The 14541-nt window shown below is 35.1% G+C and overlaps 3 protein-coding genes across 3 annotated transcripts; 2 read left to right on the plus strand and 1 right to left on the minus strand.

Moving 5' to 3' along the window:
- Positions 1-921: 921 nt before the first annotated feature.
- LOC141671056 (peptidyl-prolyl cis-trans isomerase FKBP62-like) lies at positions 922-5168 on the plus strand. Its single transcript, XM_074477144.1, has 13 exons — positions 922-1224; positions 1638-1724; positions 2523-2783; positions 2896-2970; positions 3066-3146; positions 3225-3419; positions 3524-3616; positions 3704-3879; positions 3975-4097; positions 4190-4336; positions 4441-4568; positions 4687-4807; positions 4893-5168. The coding sequence occupies exons 1-13, from the start codon at positions 1035-1037 to the stop codon at positions 4953-4955; spliced, it is 1740 nt and encodes a 579-aa protein (XP_074333245.1). The 5' UTR covers positions 922-1034; the 3' UTR covers positions 4956-5168.
- A 2551-nt stretch (positions 5169-7719) lies between these two features.
- Positions 7720-8709, plus strand: LOC141670892 (uncharacterized). The gene is made up of 2 exons (XM_074476949.1): positions 7720-8185; positions 8412-8709. The coding sequence occupies exons 1-2, from the start codon at positions 7745-7747 to the stop codon at positions 8472-8474; spliced, it is 504 nt and encodes a 167-aa protein (XP_074333050.1). The 5' UTR covers positions 7720-7744; the 3' UTR covers positions 8475-8709.
- Positions 8710-11659: 2950 nt separating this feature from the next.
- On the minus strand, positions 11660-14541 carry LOC141672924 (putative xyloglucan glycosyltransferase 6). Its single transcript, XM_074479624.1, has 5 exons — positions 13822-14541; positions 13417-13725; positions 12902-13192; positions 12711-12824; positions 11660-12558 (listed from the first exon to the last, which is right to left on the minus strand). The coding sequence occupies exons 1-5, from the start codon at positions 14539-14541 to the stop codon at positions 11926-11928; spliced, it is 2067 nt and encodes a 688-aa protein (XP_074335725.1). The 3' UTR covers positions 11660-11925.

The raw sequence follows: 14541 nt of genomic DNA on the forward strand, positions 1-14541 counted from the left end.
AACAAAATAATTAATAAATCAAGAAAATATTAAAAAAAATACCAAATCCACATACACCATTGTTATTCAATATTTTAAGAGACCTACATAGACCGTAATATATGGAGTTTTTAAGATTTCATCTATCTAAATTTTGAATTTTTCAATAATATAATACATACAAATTAATACGCAAATCTTTTAATTTCATTAATCTGAATAATATATAATTATGATATTTTATAATTTATTTTTATAAAATAATAAAATTATAAATATTATAATCAGTCCGTGCATCACACGCGTTATAGGTTAGTATACGTAAATATTGGTCGTAATTTATTATAAATTATAAATTATTAAAAGAAGAAGAAAGTTTCACAAGTATACCAATATTTTTGAAAATAATAGTATTATGTGTGTATAGATGGTATGGTTCTCTCATTTATAATTTTCAAAAATATTTTTTTTTCCAAATTCTTTTTTATAAACATATATTTTTAAAAATTAGGAATCACAATAGTTACCGATTTCGAAAATCCGAAATATTCGGTTGATATACTGATTTGTGATTTATCTATTAATCTGTTAATTTTTAAAAAATGTAATAATTTATCAATGATTATCGGAAATTGGTCAAATCATACAGATATTTTTGACCGATTTTTGAATAATCTTTTGATAATTTTTGAAAAATCAATCGATTTTAATAGCTATGAAAACCATACCAAAAGAAGAGAATTATTTATTATTTAATTTTAAAATGAATGAAAAATTCTCCCATTAATTTTGATTAGAATTTAGAGTTGGCCGAGAAAATGAGCATGAAACAAGAGCCGTCCGATACACAAAAAGGAACAATCCAGACCCTCCAAACCTCCAGAAGCTTCTGCAGCTTACCCGATATAGAAGCATCTAGAATTAAGCCCAGTCCTCACTCTCCCCCTCTTTATAAACCCCCCTCAAAACACTCACTAATCCACATCGCATTCACAACTAATCATCAATTAATCTCATTACTAATCTCGATCAAACCCTAATTAATTACTCTCGCAATGGATGACGATTTCGATATGGCTCCTCAGATGAACGGCGGCGAAGGAGATGACTTCATGGACGGAGATGAGGCGGTGTCGTTTATGAAGGTCGGCGAGGAGAAGGAGATCGGAAATCAGGGGTTGAAGAAGAAGCTGATTAGAGATGGTCAAGGCTTTGACTTTCCTGATGCCGGTGATGAAGTTGAAGGTATTAATTGATTGTTTTTTTTATTTTAATTGATTAATTGGAGTGGATGGTGATGGTATCGTTTTTGAAGATCAACGCTAATTGGGAGTTTTGGGAAAGTGGAATTGATAAAATACTGAGAGAGAGAGATTTTATCCGTGGGAGAGAGAGACTGTGTTTATGTGTGGGAGAGAGAGAGAGAGAGAGAGTGAGGGAGAGGGAGAGAGAGAGACTGTGTTTATGTGTGGGAGAGAGAGTGAGAGAGATTTTATCTGTGGGGGGGAGAGAGAGAGATTTTATCCGTGGGAGGGAGAGAGGGAGGGAGGGAGGGAGAGATAGGGAGGGAGAAGGAGATTGTGCGTGCGTGTGTGAAAGAGGGATTTTGTTTTTTGTTTTTGATTTGGTTTGTTTTGTTGCATTTTGCTTTTGTGTAGTTCATTATACTGGGACGTTGTTGGATGGGACGAAGTTCGATTCGAGCCGCGATAGGGGAGATCCGTTTAAGTTTACTCTTGGACAAGGTTTGCCTTTTGGATTTCTCGAATTTGTGTTGATTGTTAGTGTGTTTTGTTGTAAAGTTTTTAATTTTAGCTGGTAATTTACAGAATGCTGTTATGTGATTACATTGTGCTTATTGAATGACATTAATAGGTTAGGATTGTTGTCATTTCTATCAATCTCGAATTTTGGCAGTGGGGTAGTTGTTTTGTATGGCAGCTGTAGTGTTACTGTTACCCCTTTTCGTTGTTTATGCATGGTCATATATTTTGCTAGTGTCTGGTTTGAATATGACATTTAGTAAAAATTGCGATTTTTATGCAATAGCTGTTGACAATTGTAAGAGGAGGAAATAATTTATGGTTTCGAAGATAGTCTGTGATTTCATTGTGAACTGGACTTCAATCAGTTTAGTTGTGTAATTATATTTAATTTAAAAAGATATATTTTATTAGCAATTACCATTTGGAAATGTCAGTGGCAAAGCCTTCAAAATGCTTTTTTGGTGGCTAAATTTGAAAAATATGATGCTTTCTCTGACCCAGCTCTTAAAATTTGTGACAAGTTTTTCACTTTTTCTTAGTGAGGTAGAGCTATGTTTTGTGGTCGTTTTATGTAATGGTGATTGTATAGTTTATGATGCTAGCTTTCCTTCTCAAAGTTGTGCACTAAAACATAAAATTTGCAGTATATTGAAATTGAGATTATTCTATCTACCATGCATAGTATTAGTTTTTATCGTATCATTTCCTTTACAGGCCTTCTATATTTAATTGTTTACAAATCATTTGTTCATTGTTGATTTGATTTTGTTATAATAGGGCAAGTTATCAAGGGATGGGATCTAGGAATCAAGACGATGAAGAAAGGTGAAAATTCCCTTTTCACCATTCCTGCTGAGCTAGCATATGGTGAATCGGGTTCTCCACCCACGATTCCGCCAAATGCTACTCTGCAATTTGATGTTGAACTCCTCTCGTGGGTTAGTGTTAAGGACATCTGCAAGGATGGTGGATTATTCAAGAAAATCATCAAGGAGGGAGAGAAGTGGGAAAATCCAAAGGATCTCGATGAGGTGTTAGGTATATTACTAGTCTTTTTCTGACAGTTTTTGTTACTTGTCAGTTGTGTATATAGATGTGTTTGTTTTTATTAGACAGTGATGACAATATGTATTGGTGGTTTATGTTGCAGTCAATTATGAGGTTAAGCTTGAGGATGGGACAGTCATTGCAAAGGCTGATGCGGTAGAGTTTACTGTCCAGGATGGTAATTTTTTCGACCCTGTGTTATAATTCTACAATGTGGGGGGATACATTTGTGTGCATATGTATTGGAGCGGTTCTAATTTGCAATTATTACAGGTCATCTATGTCCTGCTCTGGCTAAGGCTGTAAAAACCATGAAGAAAGGAGAAAAGGTCCTCCTTACCGTGAAACCACAATGTAAGTAGGGTTATGAATCATTTGATAATTTTTTATTGTGAGGAGTAATTTTTCTTATTTTGTTCTTTCTTCTTTTAGATGGGTTTGGGGAGAAAGGTAAACCAGCCTTTGGTGATGCTGCTGCAGTTCCACCAAATGCCTCATTGCAGATTACTCTTGAGCTATTGTCCTGGAAGACTGTCTCCTACGTTGGTGATGACAAAAAAATTATTAAGAAAATCTTGACAGAAGGAGAGGGTTATGAGAAGCCTAATGAAGGAGCTGTTGTCAAAGGTAGGTGTTATGCCACTATTGCTTGCTAGATGCTAGCACCACAATTACTATATTAATAATTTGTTCTCCTATTTTTGAAATTTTGTCGCTTATTCATATCACAGTGAAATTGATTGGAAAGCTAGAAGACGGTACAGTCTTTTTAAAGAAGGGTCATGATGGTGACGAAGAGCCTTTTGAATTTAAGACCGATGAAGGTACCAAACTGTACCTTGGCATTGAATTTGGTTCCAGCTGGTTTGCAAAATAGTTTGTTCTAACTTTTTTGAGGTATTTGTGAACAGAACAAGTTATAGACGGGCTTGATAAAGCGGTGATGGCAATGAAGAAGGGGGAAGTAGCTCTATTGACAATTCCTCCTGAATGTGCATTTGGTTCGTCAGGATCACAGCAGGAGCTGGCCCTGGTTCCACCCAACTCGACTCTTTACTATGAGATTGAGCTTGTATCTTTTGTGAAGGTAATTTTTTATATCCTAATATGTTCCTTTGTTGTGTTCAGTCATGAAGTACGGGATTCACATTGTATATATAAATTAATATATGGCAATTTTAGGACAAGGAATCCTGGGATATGAACACAGAGGAGAAGATAGAGGCTGCTGGTAAGAAGAAGGAAGAAGGTAATGCCTGCTTCAAGGCGGGTAAATATGCAAAGGCCTCAAAGCGCTATGAGAAGGTAGAACTTGTAACTCATTTAAATGAGTTAAAAGTATTGTATAGGTGATTTAGTTGCTCTAGTAAAATTTTGCATACTTCTTTTTGACTCAGGCTGCCAAGTACATTGAGTATGACACCTCATTTGGAGAAGAGGAGAAAAAGCAGGCCAAGACACTGAAGGTAACTTGCAATCTCAACAATGCAGCTTGCAAACTGAAACTGAAGGATTACAAGCAAGCGGAGAAACTTTGTACCAAGGTTGAACTCTTAATCTTTAAAAAATAACACACATTTGATATCTTGATATGGTTTACATTCCCCTTTTCTATGTTTTAAGAAACTAATTGCACGTTGGTATTCAGGTTTTGGAAATTGACAGTAAGAATGTGAAGGCACTTTACAGGAGGGCTCAAGCTTACATCAACCTTGTTGATCTAGACTTGGCAGAATTTGATATCAAGAAAGCCCTTGAAATTGATCCTGCAAATAGGTTTGTGAAAATCTTGAAAATTATGTGATGCAAGAGGGGATGTTCTGTTTTTTTTTTCCTCGTAAAATTATGTGATGCAAGAGGGGATGTTCTGTTATTTACGCCGGGCTACTTGTAGGGATGTGAAGCTTGAGTACAAGGTTCTGAAGGAGAAGGTGAAAGAAATCAACAAAAAGGATGCCCAGTTCTATGGAAATATGTTTGCGAAACTAAACAAGCTTGAGCCTTTTGACACAGAAGTGAGTGTTTTCTGGTCCCTTCTTTTGTTCGAAACTAGACAGCAGGTTTTGAACTAACTAATGGTTTTTCGATTCTGTTGTGCAGAAAACAGCTCCTCCCCAGGAGGCAGAATCGATGAGCGTGGACAGCGTGGACAGCAATGCATAAGAGCCTCCAAAAATAATGTTTGTGATGTGATGAGTGTCATTGCCTTGGTTTTAATGGTTTTTGCTCTTATCATTTATGTGTTATTTGTGTTTGACATGGACACTAGACTAGTTATTTCTGATGCATAAAACTTCAAAAGGAAGTTGTAATGGAGTTCCTCTGATTTTGATTTGGTTGAACTTATAAAATCTTAATGGATACTTTGTTTTGTTCTTTTTGTGGTAGATAAATTGATTTCACCAACTATTTTTTTTTATTATGCAATACATTTTTTTAACCGGTTTTGCAACCGAACCCGAATCGATATAAATCGATCCAGAGTTTTTAAAACCGCTCTGTTGGATCGGTTGCGATTGAGATTTTGGATTCCGGTTTTATCTAAAAACTCAACTGATATGAGGTTTGCTCTCCCTACTTCTTTTATTATTGGATCGAACACCCTTCTTCTACATACATAGTTTTGTAAGTTGGCAATAAGTTCTCGAGTTTTGGTGGGTACACTAAATTTGGTATATTTTGATTGATTCTTTAATCATAAATATTGATGAACTCCCTCCATTTACAATGCATTAAATTCATGGGAGTTAGTGTTTATTCTGTGCTTAAGGGCACATATTAGAAAGACCGTTCATTGATTTTCACCCGACTTGCAAAGGATTTCAGAACAGAGCACCCACCAGCTTGATGAAAAAAAACATACTAGATTTTCCTCTTCATCAGTCATAGCATCAGGCTATCAACCATATATGAAGCGTGACCAAATCCTAAAATCAGAAACAAAGAATAATGTTGTGTTCTAACAAGTAGGAATGGTTGTAAAGTTTTGAAGTTTTTTCAAAGACAAGATTTAATTTTCTGCAAACATTTGTTTTTGAATTTTTTTTTTTACAAATGCAGAAAGTTCTTATTAAATTTATTAAATTGAATGTAGTACAGTTGGGACAAACCTCCAACTGTCGATAGAAGCAAGTCATAAAACAAATAACATACTAAAAACAATTAAAATAACATACTAAAAACAATTAGATGATTTGTTTTCTGATCGTTTAACATATAGAATTTAAAAATTCTTGAAATTGAAAACGAAATCAAAGACATCTCAAGCGATCCAAATTGCAGCAGCATTTCTGAAAATAGCAACATCGCAATTGACCATATCACATAAAAACTATGGTTAGCTCAGTGTTCAGAAACACCAATCACATAAAATGAGATTGGAGAAGCGGCACCCCGGCTATCTACATGCCGGACACCGACTATAGACAGGACGAAGGCACCCCAGCTATCTACATGCCGGATACCAGCTATAAATATGCCGAAAGTATAAACCCATGAAAGATGAACAATCTTTAGTTGTGAAAGGTGAGCTCTTGTAATAATCACCACCGTCCCAGATCCGGGAGAGACAAAACACACACTCCAAAAGTAGAGACACACAAACACCCAAAAAATTGGGTTTTATTAAAAGGAAATAAACAAGAATAACAGAGAATGAAGGGGGGCTTTTCACCGGAGAAAACCAGTGAAATCTCCTCGATTTACTTGAAAATAGACAAACCCTAACAGAGAAGATGAAAGAAGGGAGGCGGCCGAGGAAAATACTAATTTTTAATCTTTTGTTTTTGTTTTTGAAATTTTTAATCTGCAAAAAAAATGATTTTGTAAACAAATGTAACCCCAAATGCGATCAAATGCATTCTTGAACGAAACCAAAAGTAACTTCAATAATCATTTAAAAAATATAAAGAGAAGTTGCATTTAATGTTTTATAAATATTTCATCCGTCTCAATTTATCTGTCTTGTATGATTTTTTGCGGTCAATTGATTCAATTTTGACTAAAAATTTCACATAGTACGTTAACGAATATATTTATAAAAATTATATTATTAGAAAGTATGTTTAATCTATTTTAATATGTATTTTTCAGTTTTTCAAAATAATAAAAAAATAAATTTTTATTTACGGTCAAAAGTTGAGTCAATTTGATTATCAAAAATCAAAACTGATAAATGGGACGGAGGGAGTATTTTCAAAAACGTGTAAAATCGCAAAAAAAAATTGAAAAAAATAATATTTCTAGTAATTTTTTAATTATATATATATATACACCTAATTTATCAGTAAAATATGTCATTTTTGTATATTGTCAATTTGATTATCAAAAATCAAAACTGATAAATGGGACGGAGGGAGTATTTTCAAAAACGTGTAAAATCGCAAAAAAAATTTGAAAAAAATAATATTTCTAGTAATTTTTTAATTATATATATATATACACCTAATTTATCAGTAAAATATGTCATTTTTGTATATTGTCTTTAAAAAAATTATATATTTCATTTAAATATCATAAAATGCCTACTTTTGAGGTTTTTCTAAACATAACATATATTTTAAAAATAAAAATTTAGATTGTTTTCACGAAAAAACAGTCATAATCAACAATAAGGATTCGTTTCAAAAAAAAAGGAATCATAATCAACAAGAAGGATATTCATAATCAAAATCATAATATAAAACAAAGTTTTCAAAAGTTAATTTATTTTTATTATCTTCTAAATAACCAGTAAAAGAATTATTGAAAAACTAGGGATTAAATATCACAATTACATAACCAAAATAGGTTTTTATTCTTACAACTCTCCTTTTCCTAATAGAAATCACATTTACAAGAACCTTCCTTGACATAAACCTTTGTACTTGCCCTATATATAATCTGATACTTCTATTTCATTAACCATTTGATCATACAAACAATTTTTAGTTAAACCCTAAACTCAAAACACCATGAATACACCAAATCCATCAACAGACCAAGAAAAACAAAAACAAACAGCTGAAACAACAATGTACAAGTCATCAAGAACTCCTCTTCACAACTTCATGCTAAACGATCTTGTCTGGGGAACTCGAAACCTACTTCAATGCGTCAAAACCAGACCAAATATCAGTAGTGCAAGTAACACCAAGTTGTCTCCTGTGTCGAAACCCTGCATTAAGGCTACTCGGTGCAAAAGACAGGCGTTTTCGAGGCCGGTGAATGGAGTGGTGCAGGAGAGGAGGGTGAGGAGAAGGGAATGCCTGTTTTCGCTTTCGTTGCGTAATGAAGTGATTGAGGATGATTTTGTTTGTCTTACTGGGGAGATACCTGAGAGGAAGATTAAAGTGAAGAAGGTTTATAAAGATGATCAGAAGAAGGAGTGCATTGACTATCAGAAATATCTTAAAGTAAGTTCTTGAAAACTTTTTTTTTATTGTTATTTGTGTGTTTTTGTGGATTCAATTGTGTGTTTTATTTGTGTGATCCTATTAATGTTTGGACATCTTTGTGTTGATTGATACTTAAGTTCATGTTTACGTGTTATTGTCGGGGAATACATGGTATAATCGATTTTATAATGTATCTGTATGTTGCCTAGATGTGTTTCTAAAGTTGTTGTTTTTAATCTTGCAGGACATTGTTCCGGGAAACTGGATGTCAGAGATATACGAGATTCCTCGTGTCCAAGTAACATGAAAATTGCAGATGAACAACAGAAGAATCGGAGTTGTGACTTGTGAGAGTGGTAGCTGTTGACATGTATTTGAATGTTCTGATTGCCTACTTCTGGTTTGAAAAGTTAGGTTCTGTTAATCTTCTTGTAGGGGAAACAACTGGTAATTTCGGCAATTATGTAGATTATGATTTCAGCTATTGAAAATGTGTAATTGAATTGTTTGATGATAATGTTCTTGTGTTATGTAGATCTTGGTAATCAGATTTATAGCATTGATTTTGTGTGTTAAGTTCAATTTGCTGCTTGTTTATTTGATTTTAGTTTTATGCTTCAAGTTTACAGCCCAGACTTGTCACAATTTTTGCAAATATTCTGTTAGCAACCAGCTCGTCTAAAAACTTAAGGTGTTAGAGGAAGGCTCAACCGGATCTATATTCTAACATATTCATCCCCGTTCCTCGAGCAAGTAGAGAGAAGCAAGTAGTAAATATTTGCAGATCATGTATGTCTGCAGAAACAATGTGTCGGAAACTTGTACATATCTTATAATTTGGCTACATCACTGAACTACTAATTTGCAGCATTTGCAGGTAACATATTGTTATATTGCTATCTTTCCAAGTTTCTTTCTGCCTGTTTTTTATTTGTGTTAATATAGTTTTTTGGTGAAAATGCTGGTGATCATTCTTTCTAAGTTTAATCTAAATCCTTCCTGAAAATTCATATTATTATTCAAAATAACTTCTCTTATCATCTCTGGAGATTCTGCAGACACAACCCCCCCCCCCCCCTCCACAGAGAGTCACTCTTTTACTGAATCTTATACTCTTCCCCGATAAAATTCTCACAATCATTATATATTTTGAGCTTGATTCTAGTTCCATTTTGGGCTTACGAATGTTAAACAAGCGTGAAGAACTCATAGTTCTGTACAATGCCAATTAGTTGTTGAGTTTTGCATCAAGCAATAGTCGTATTAGGTCATTGATTTTAACCTGAATGACTGACTTGCTGAGGATTTTTAACAGAGCATACATCAGTTGATTGCATTGATATTACAGTGTTTTAGCGAGCTTCTGCATAGTGGATAAGATTCAAACTTGATTATGACAAAAATAGCTGGAGGTTCAATGGTTTATTGAATATAAACCATTTTCATTTCAGTAGTATGTTGTGCACTTCTACTTCTACTTGTCATTGTTTATATCCAACATTCCTTTTGTTTTAGTGAAATAACTCAGTGCTAACATGCTATGTTATAGATGCTGCTACTGTTTATTACTTCTGGCTGTCTTCTCTAATTTATATAAATACTCTTAGTTTTTATTATATATTTCAATTAGGATAGTATGTGAAATTCGATGGCTCGATAGATATAATAATATTCTAACTGTCAAGGCAAATGGGACAATCTCTTATGCAAATGAGACAGTCCCTTTACAAATGAGACAGGGTATGAGACAGTCTCTTTTAACTGCAGAAAATAAATTACTGAAATATAAATGCAGTAATAAAGAAATTAAACAATGCAGAACACCAAGAGTTTTCACTTGGTTCGGCCCCTACACCTAGTCTATGACCTACATCCAAGTCCCCATGCCAACTAGCATAGAGAATGTATTATATCAACTTTAATAAAAGAACTTGCAGTCTTTTCCTTGATTACAAATATAGCACCTGAAAGAAACTCTTTCCCAAGCTACCTTGCTACCTAGCCCACTGTTATTCCTTAGCCTTCTAGCTACCTTGTTATACTTTGAAATCAAGTTTGCCACAACCTGGCACAAAGTTGATATGAATACACACAATAGATAACAATGAAATATTACAACTCAAACTAGGCTTCTTGTTTGACTGGATATTCAAGAGATATAAAACAAGAATGGTGTTTCAGATTATAAAGATAGAACATGGAATCATTAGGTGTAATCTGAAAATATGAGATGTGTCTTCTTCTTAAATAGAATATTCAAGAGAATGGAATAAGAAGAGTTTTTCAGAGAATAAAGATAGAACGTGGAATAAGCACTCTCTTGTTGAATCTGAAAAACAAGATGTGTATTTATACACACAAATCTAACGAGTTTGATTTTCAAAACAAAGAAGAGATAAGATTAGATAATCTATTTGTTTGAAAATATTTGAATAAGTCCTTGTAAAACAACCCGTTAGTTGGTTGTAAAAGATAAATCTTAGAAATGATTAGATTAGAATAATTCAAATAGGTTTATCAAGATAGAGTTTATTTTGGAGATAAACTTGTTTACCCAGTCAAATAGAATTACACCAAACTCTATCACTTACAACAACTAAGTCCCATAATCTGCATTCTCTACGTATATCTTGAATTAGGTCATCATCAGAAATCTGCATATGGACCGAGAAGAACTGGGTACCAAGTAATTCTAAACAGCTTTATCCAGAACTGTTCTTGAAGCTCTACATGAAAGAATCACTGCTTTGCATTGGGGGAGTCTGCTGTTGAGGTATATGCTACCAAGTACACATATAACCCTCTATAACAGACTTGTCACTTAGGTAATAAAATATAGCATGACTCAGTAGCTTTCATGTTGAGCTTTGTTTCATGATGAAAAATGTAATAATAAAAATATTTAAGTGATAAGTAATATTTATTATTTGTATTATATACAAACTTTATCTGAGGCGAGTCGAGTTACTGAGTTCACGCCGAATTCGAGCGGAGTCCGAGCCGAACCGACAAAAAGCTCGGTTTTGCTCGTTTATTTATCCGAGCTCATTTTCATGTTCAAGACCGGCTCATTTTAGAAAATGAGCCGAACCGAGTTTACTTAAACGAGCCGATTCCGAGTTATGTTCGCGAACGACTCTGTTCCTTTGCAGTCATGTCCTGAAAATTGATATGTCCACTTGAACCCTACATTTTTAAACCTTCATGGTTCATGTGTACATCAGTGTAAACTTCGATGGTTTTGGACTAAATAAGCCTTACTTTCATAGAAACTAACTTCTACTCTGGAATCAATCAAAGTCTCATGGAATATCCTTGCCAAGATAGTCCATCAGAATGTGATGCTCAAACAAAATCACCAACATGAATCCCTCATTTTGCTGGTTGTTTCTATTCTTCTGTTCGAAAGTTTAATGATCTGCTATTATTATCTTAAAGAATCCGATGTACGCCTGCATGTTGCAGTACAGAAAATTGTCATCTACATTAGTAAACACTCTGTCGAAAGAAAGATCTTTCAATATCTGATCAAGTACATGAAATGGCCACTGAAAATATAAATATCTGATGCACACATATTTTTGAAGTACATGAATTTGTCACTAACAGCAACTTAACTTATACCGCGGCCTCAAATGATCAGGCAATCAGGCCCTGCAGCTTTTCTTTCTCTTGTTCTCCGGCCTATTAGACCTCCAGATGAGGATAGCAGTATAATATCAGCAGCTTCAGTTGCTACTTGCTGGAAGAACAGATCATTAACTTACTTGCTGCCCAATCAAATCCAGACCAACAGCTAAGAAAGTGAATCCTTGAAACAGAAGGAAGTAGAAATGGACGCCTTGAGCAGACAACAAGCTTCTTGCAGCTGCAGCTAGTAAAATAAACGCAAGAGTAAGTTCCTTTCTGTATATGTGATTCTTTCTCCTTCGCGATTTTTTTGCAATTTCCAGTTTTGTTAGCTCTGTAACATCTGATTCTGAGGATGACTTAGGCAAACCAGGACTTTCACCTGAATGTTCCATATCAGATTCAAAGGCCACCAAGTCTGTTTCTGAGGACCTACCTAATTTTTTAGTAACTATCCATTCGTAAGAACTCCCTAACTGGAACAATCCTGATATCATTGCAGTGAATTTTGTGACAGACATGGTATTTTCAAACAGAAGGTAGGGAACGATGAATGGAAATGAGTTCGGTGCTGGAAGAATGTTGAGAATGGACACGAGTCCGGGGATGTAACAAACTACCCAAGCTGGTAGTTCAGCTTCCGGTAGGAACATTGTCAGAGGAAGAATAATGCAGAAGAGAGTGAATGAGTAAAATGGTAGGATTAGTTTTCGGAGGAGGAAAAAAGTGAATATGAGGTTGATTTTCTTGGCTAAACTTACCTGCAATGTAAAATGAAGAAAGTATCTGTTAAGTGTTTGTACTCATTACTAAAATTTTTGATACTATCTCACTATTTCATGCTGTGTGCAGGCCACTGCAAGAATCATAATTCTTCATGAAATCCTAGGACTATACAAGGAATTTTACCAACCTTTGAGTGGATAACGTCAAGAAAGCACAAACGAAACAGCTGCATTGGGCCTGAGTGCCAGCGATATTGCTGCTTCATGTATGCCTCATAGGACTCTGGGAGCTCACACGGACACTGCAGAACTAACGATATTATGTTCACTGTGTTCAAGCCAGAAATGTGACAATTGTCAGCAATCGTAATAAGCTAACCTTAACATCGTTCAGGAAAATAAACTTCCATCCACAAAGGTGAGCACGAACAGCAACATCCATGTCTTCCACTGTTGTTCGATCCATCCAACCACCACAATCCTCGAGGGCCTTTATTCTCCATACTCCAGCGGTTCCATTGAAACCAAAGAAGTTGATAAAAACTCCATTGACTTGTTGTTCTACTTCAAAATGAAACGTTAAGTTTATGTACTGCAATCTTGTAAGCAAATTTTCATCCTTGTTCACAAAAGTCCACCTCGTCTGGACCAGTCCTAGGTCCTCATTTCCCTTCAAGATTCACAGAACAGACTAAGTATTGCAGACAATTCCGTATTCACTAACAGTTCTAGACTCCTAGTCAATCTAGGAAATCTCTTAAACAACAATAGTTTAGTTAGAAGTCTAGTAAATAACCCATTGTGAAAGTTCACAATGGCGAATGTTCAGAACTTTCAGGTACACAATTCTTGATGAGCAAATAGACTCTGTGAATACGATACTTGTAAGGTTACCTTGAAGTAAGGAATGGTTTTCTTCAAGAAATCTGGAGGCGGTTGAAAATCTGCATCAAAAAGTGCTACAAATTCATAATCTTTGACATAATCGCAACTCATTGCTGATTTAAGATTGCCTGACTTGTAGCCTGTACGCATAAGGCGATGCCTGTACAGTATGTTCACACCCCTGTGCTGCCATTTTAACACTTCTTCCCTGATAAGATCTTGAACATCCATATCATCAGAATCATCCAAGACCTGGACAAGCATTCTTTCCCTTGGCCAGTCTTGTATACACACTGATGCAATTGATTGGTGGTAAACCTGTTTGACAAGAACCGAGCTGTTAGCAAACAAGCTCGATAACAAGCTCAACTTGTCCCGAAAAAAATTGTGAAGCACAAAACTACATTTTCTTACCTCCCTTTCATTGCACATTGGAATTTGCACTAATACCATTGGATAAGCCTCCACATTCTCGTGATCGATACCATCTTTATACTCCATCTCTGCCACCGGCTTTATTCTCCAAATTTTAATCCAAATAAACCCTAAAACTAAAATAAGGCGATCAAATGACTGCACCAGAAACATAACAATGCAAACATTTGTTAGTTGTTGCAGAGGTGGTGCCAAATAATGAGCCCTGATACGAAGCCAGTACGCGTAGAAATACTCAACAAAATCCTGAATCTCCCATGATCCTACAGAAGGAGGACTAAAATGCCATCCTTTTAAGTAAGCTAGAAGCTCAAACACTAACAACAAAACTACAATGACAAAAAACACTTTAATGACACGATAAAGGCGCGATTCATAAGGCCTTGCATGGATAAATGTAGGCGATTCGGGGGTATTAAGGCGACGTTTGGCAGAGTTATAGAATGATGAATTGCAGAAATTGCTGGGATTCATAAAACAATTGGCTAATTGCTGGACTTTTAAGAGAAATGCATAAGATAATTGCCTGGCTGTTCGAGGACGGGCTTTTTCGAAGATGAAATCAGCGGTGGGAGTAGGGGGGATCTCGACAGTTAAATGAGGACGAGTTTTTTGAGGTTTGTCTGAGAGTAACAGGTCCTCTTCCCTCTGATTGTTCCACCATTCTTGAAATTCTTGGTTACCAGCTGATCGAGACAT

This window comes from Apium graveolens, chromosome 7 (genome assembly GCF_009905375.1).
Source record: "Apium graveolens cultivar Ventura chromosome 7, ASM990537v1, whole genome shotgun sequence".
NCBI classification, from domain to species: Eukaryota; Viridiplantae; Streptophyta; class Magnoliopsida; order Apiales; family Apiaceae; genus Apium; species Apium graveolens.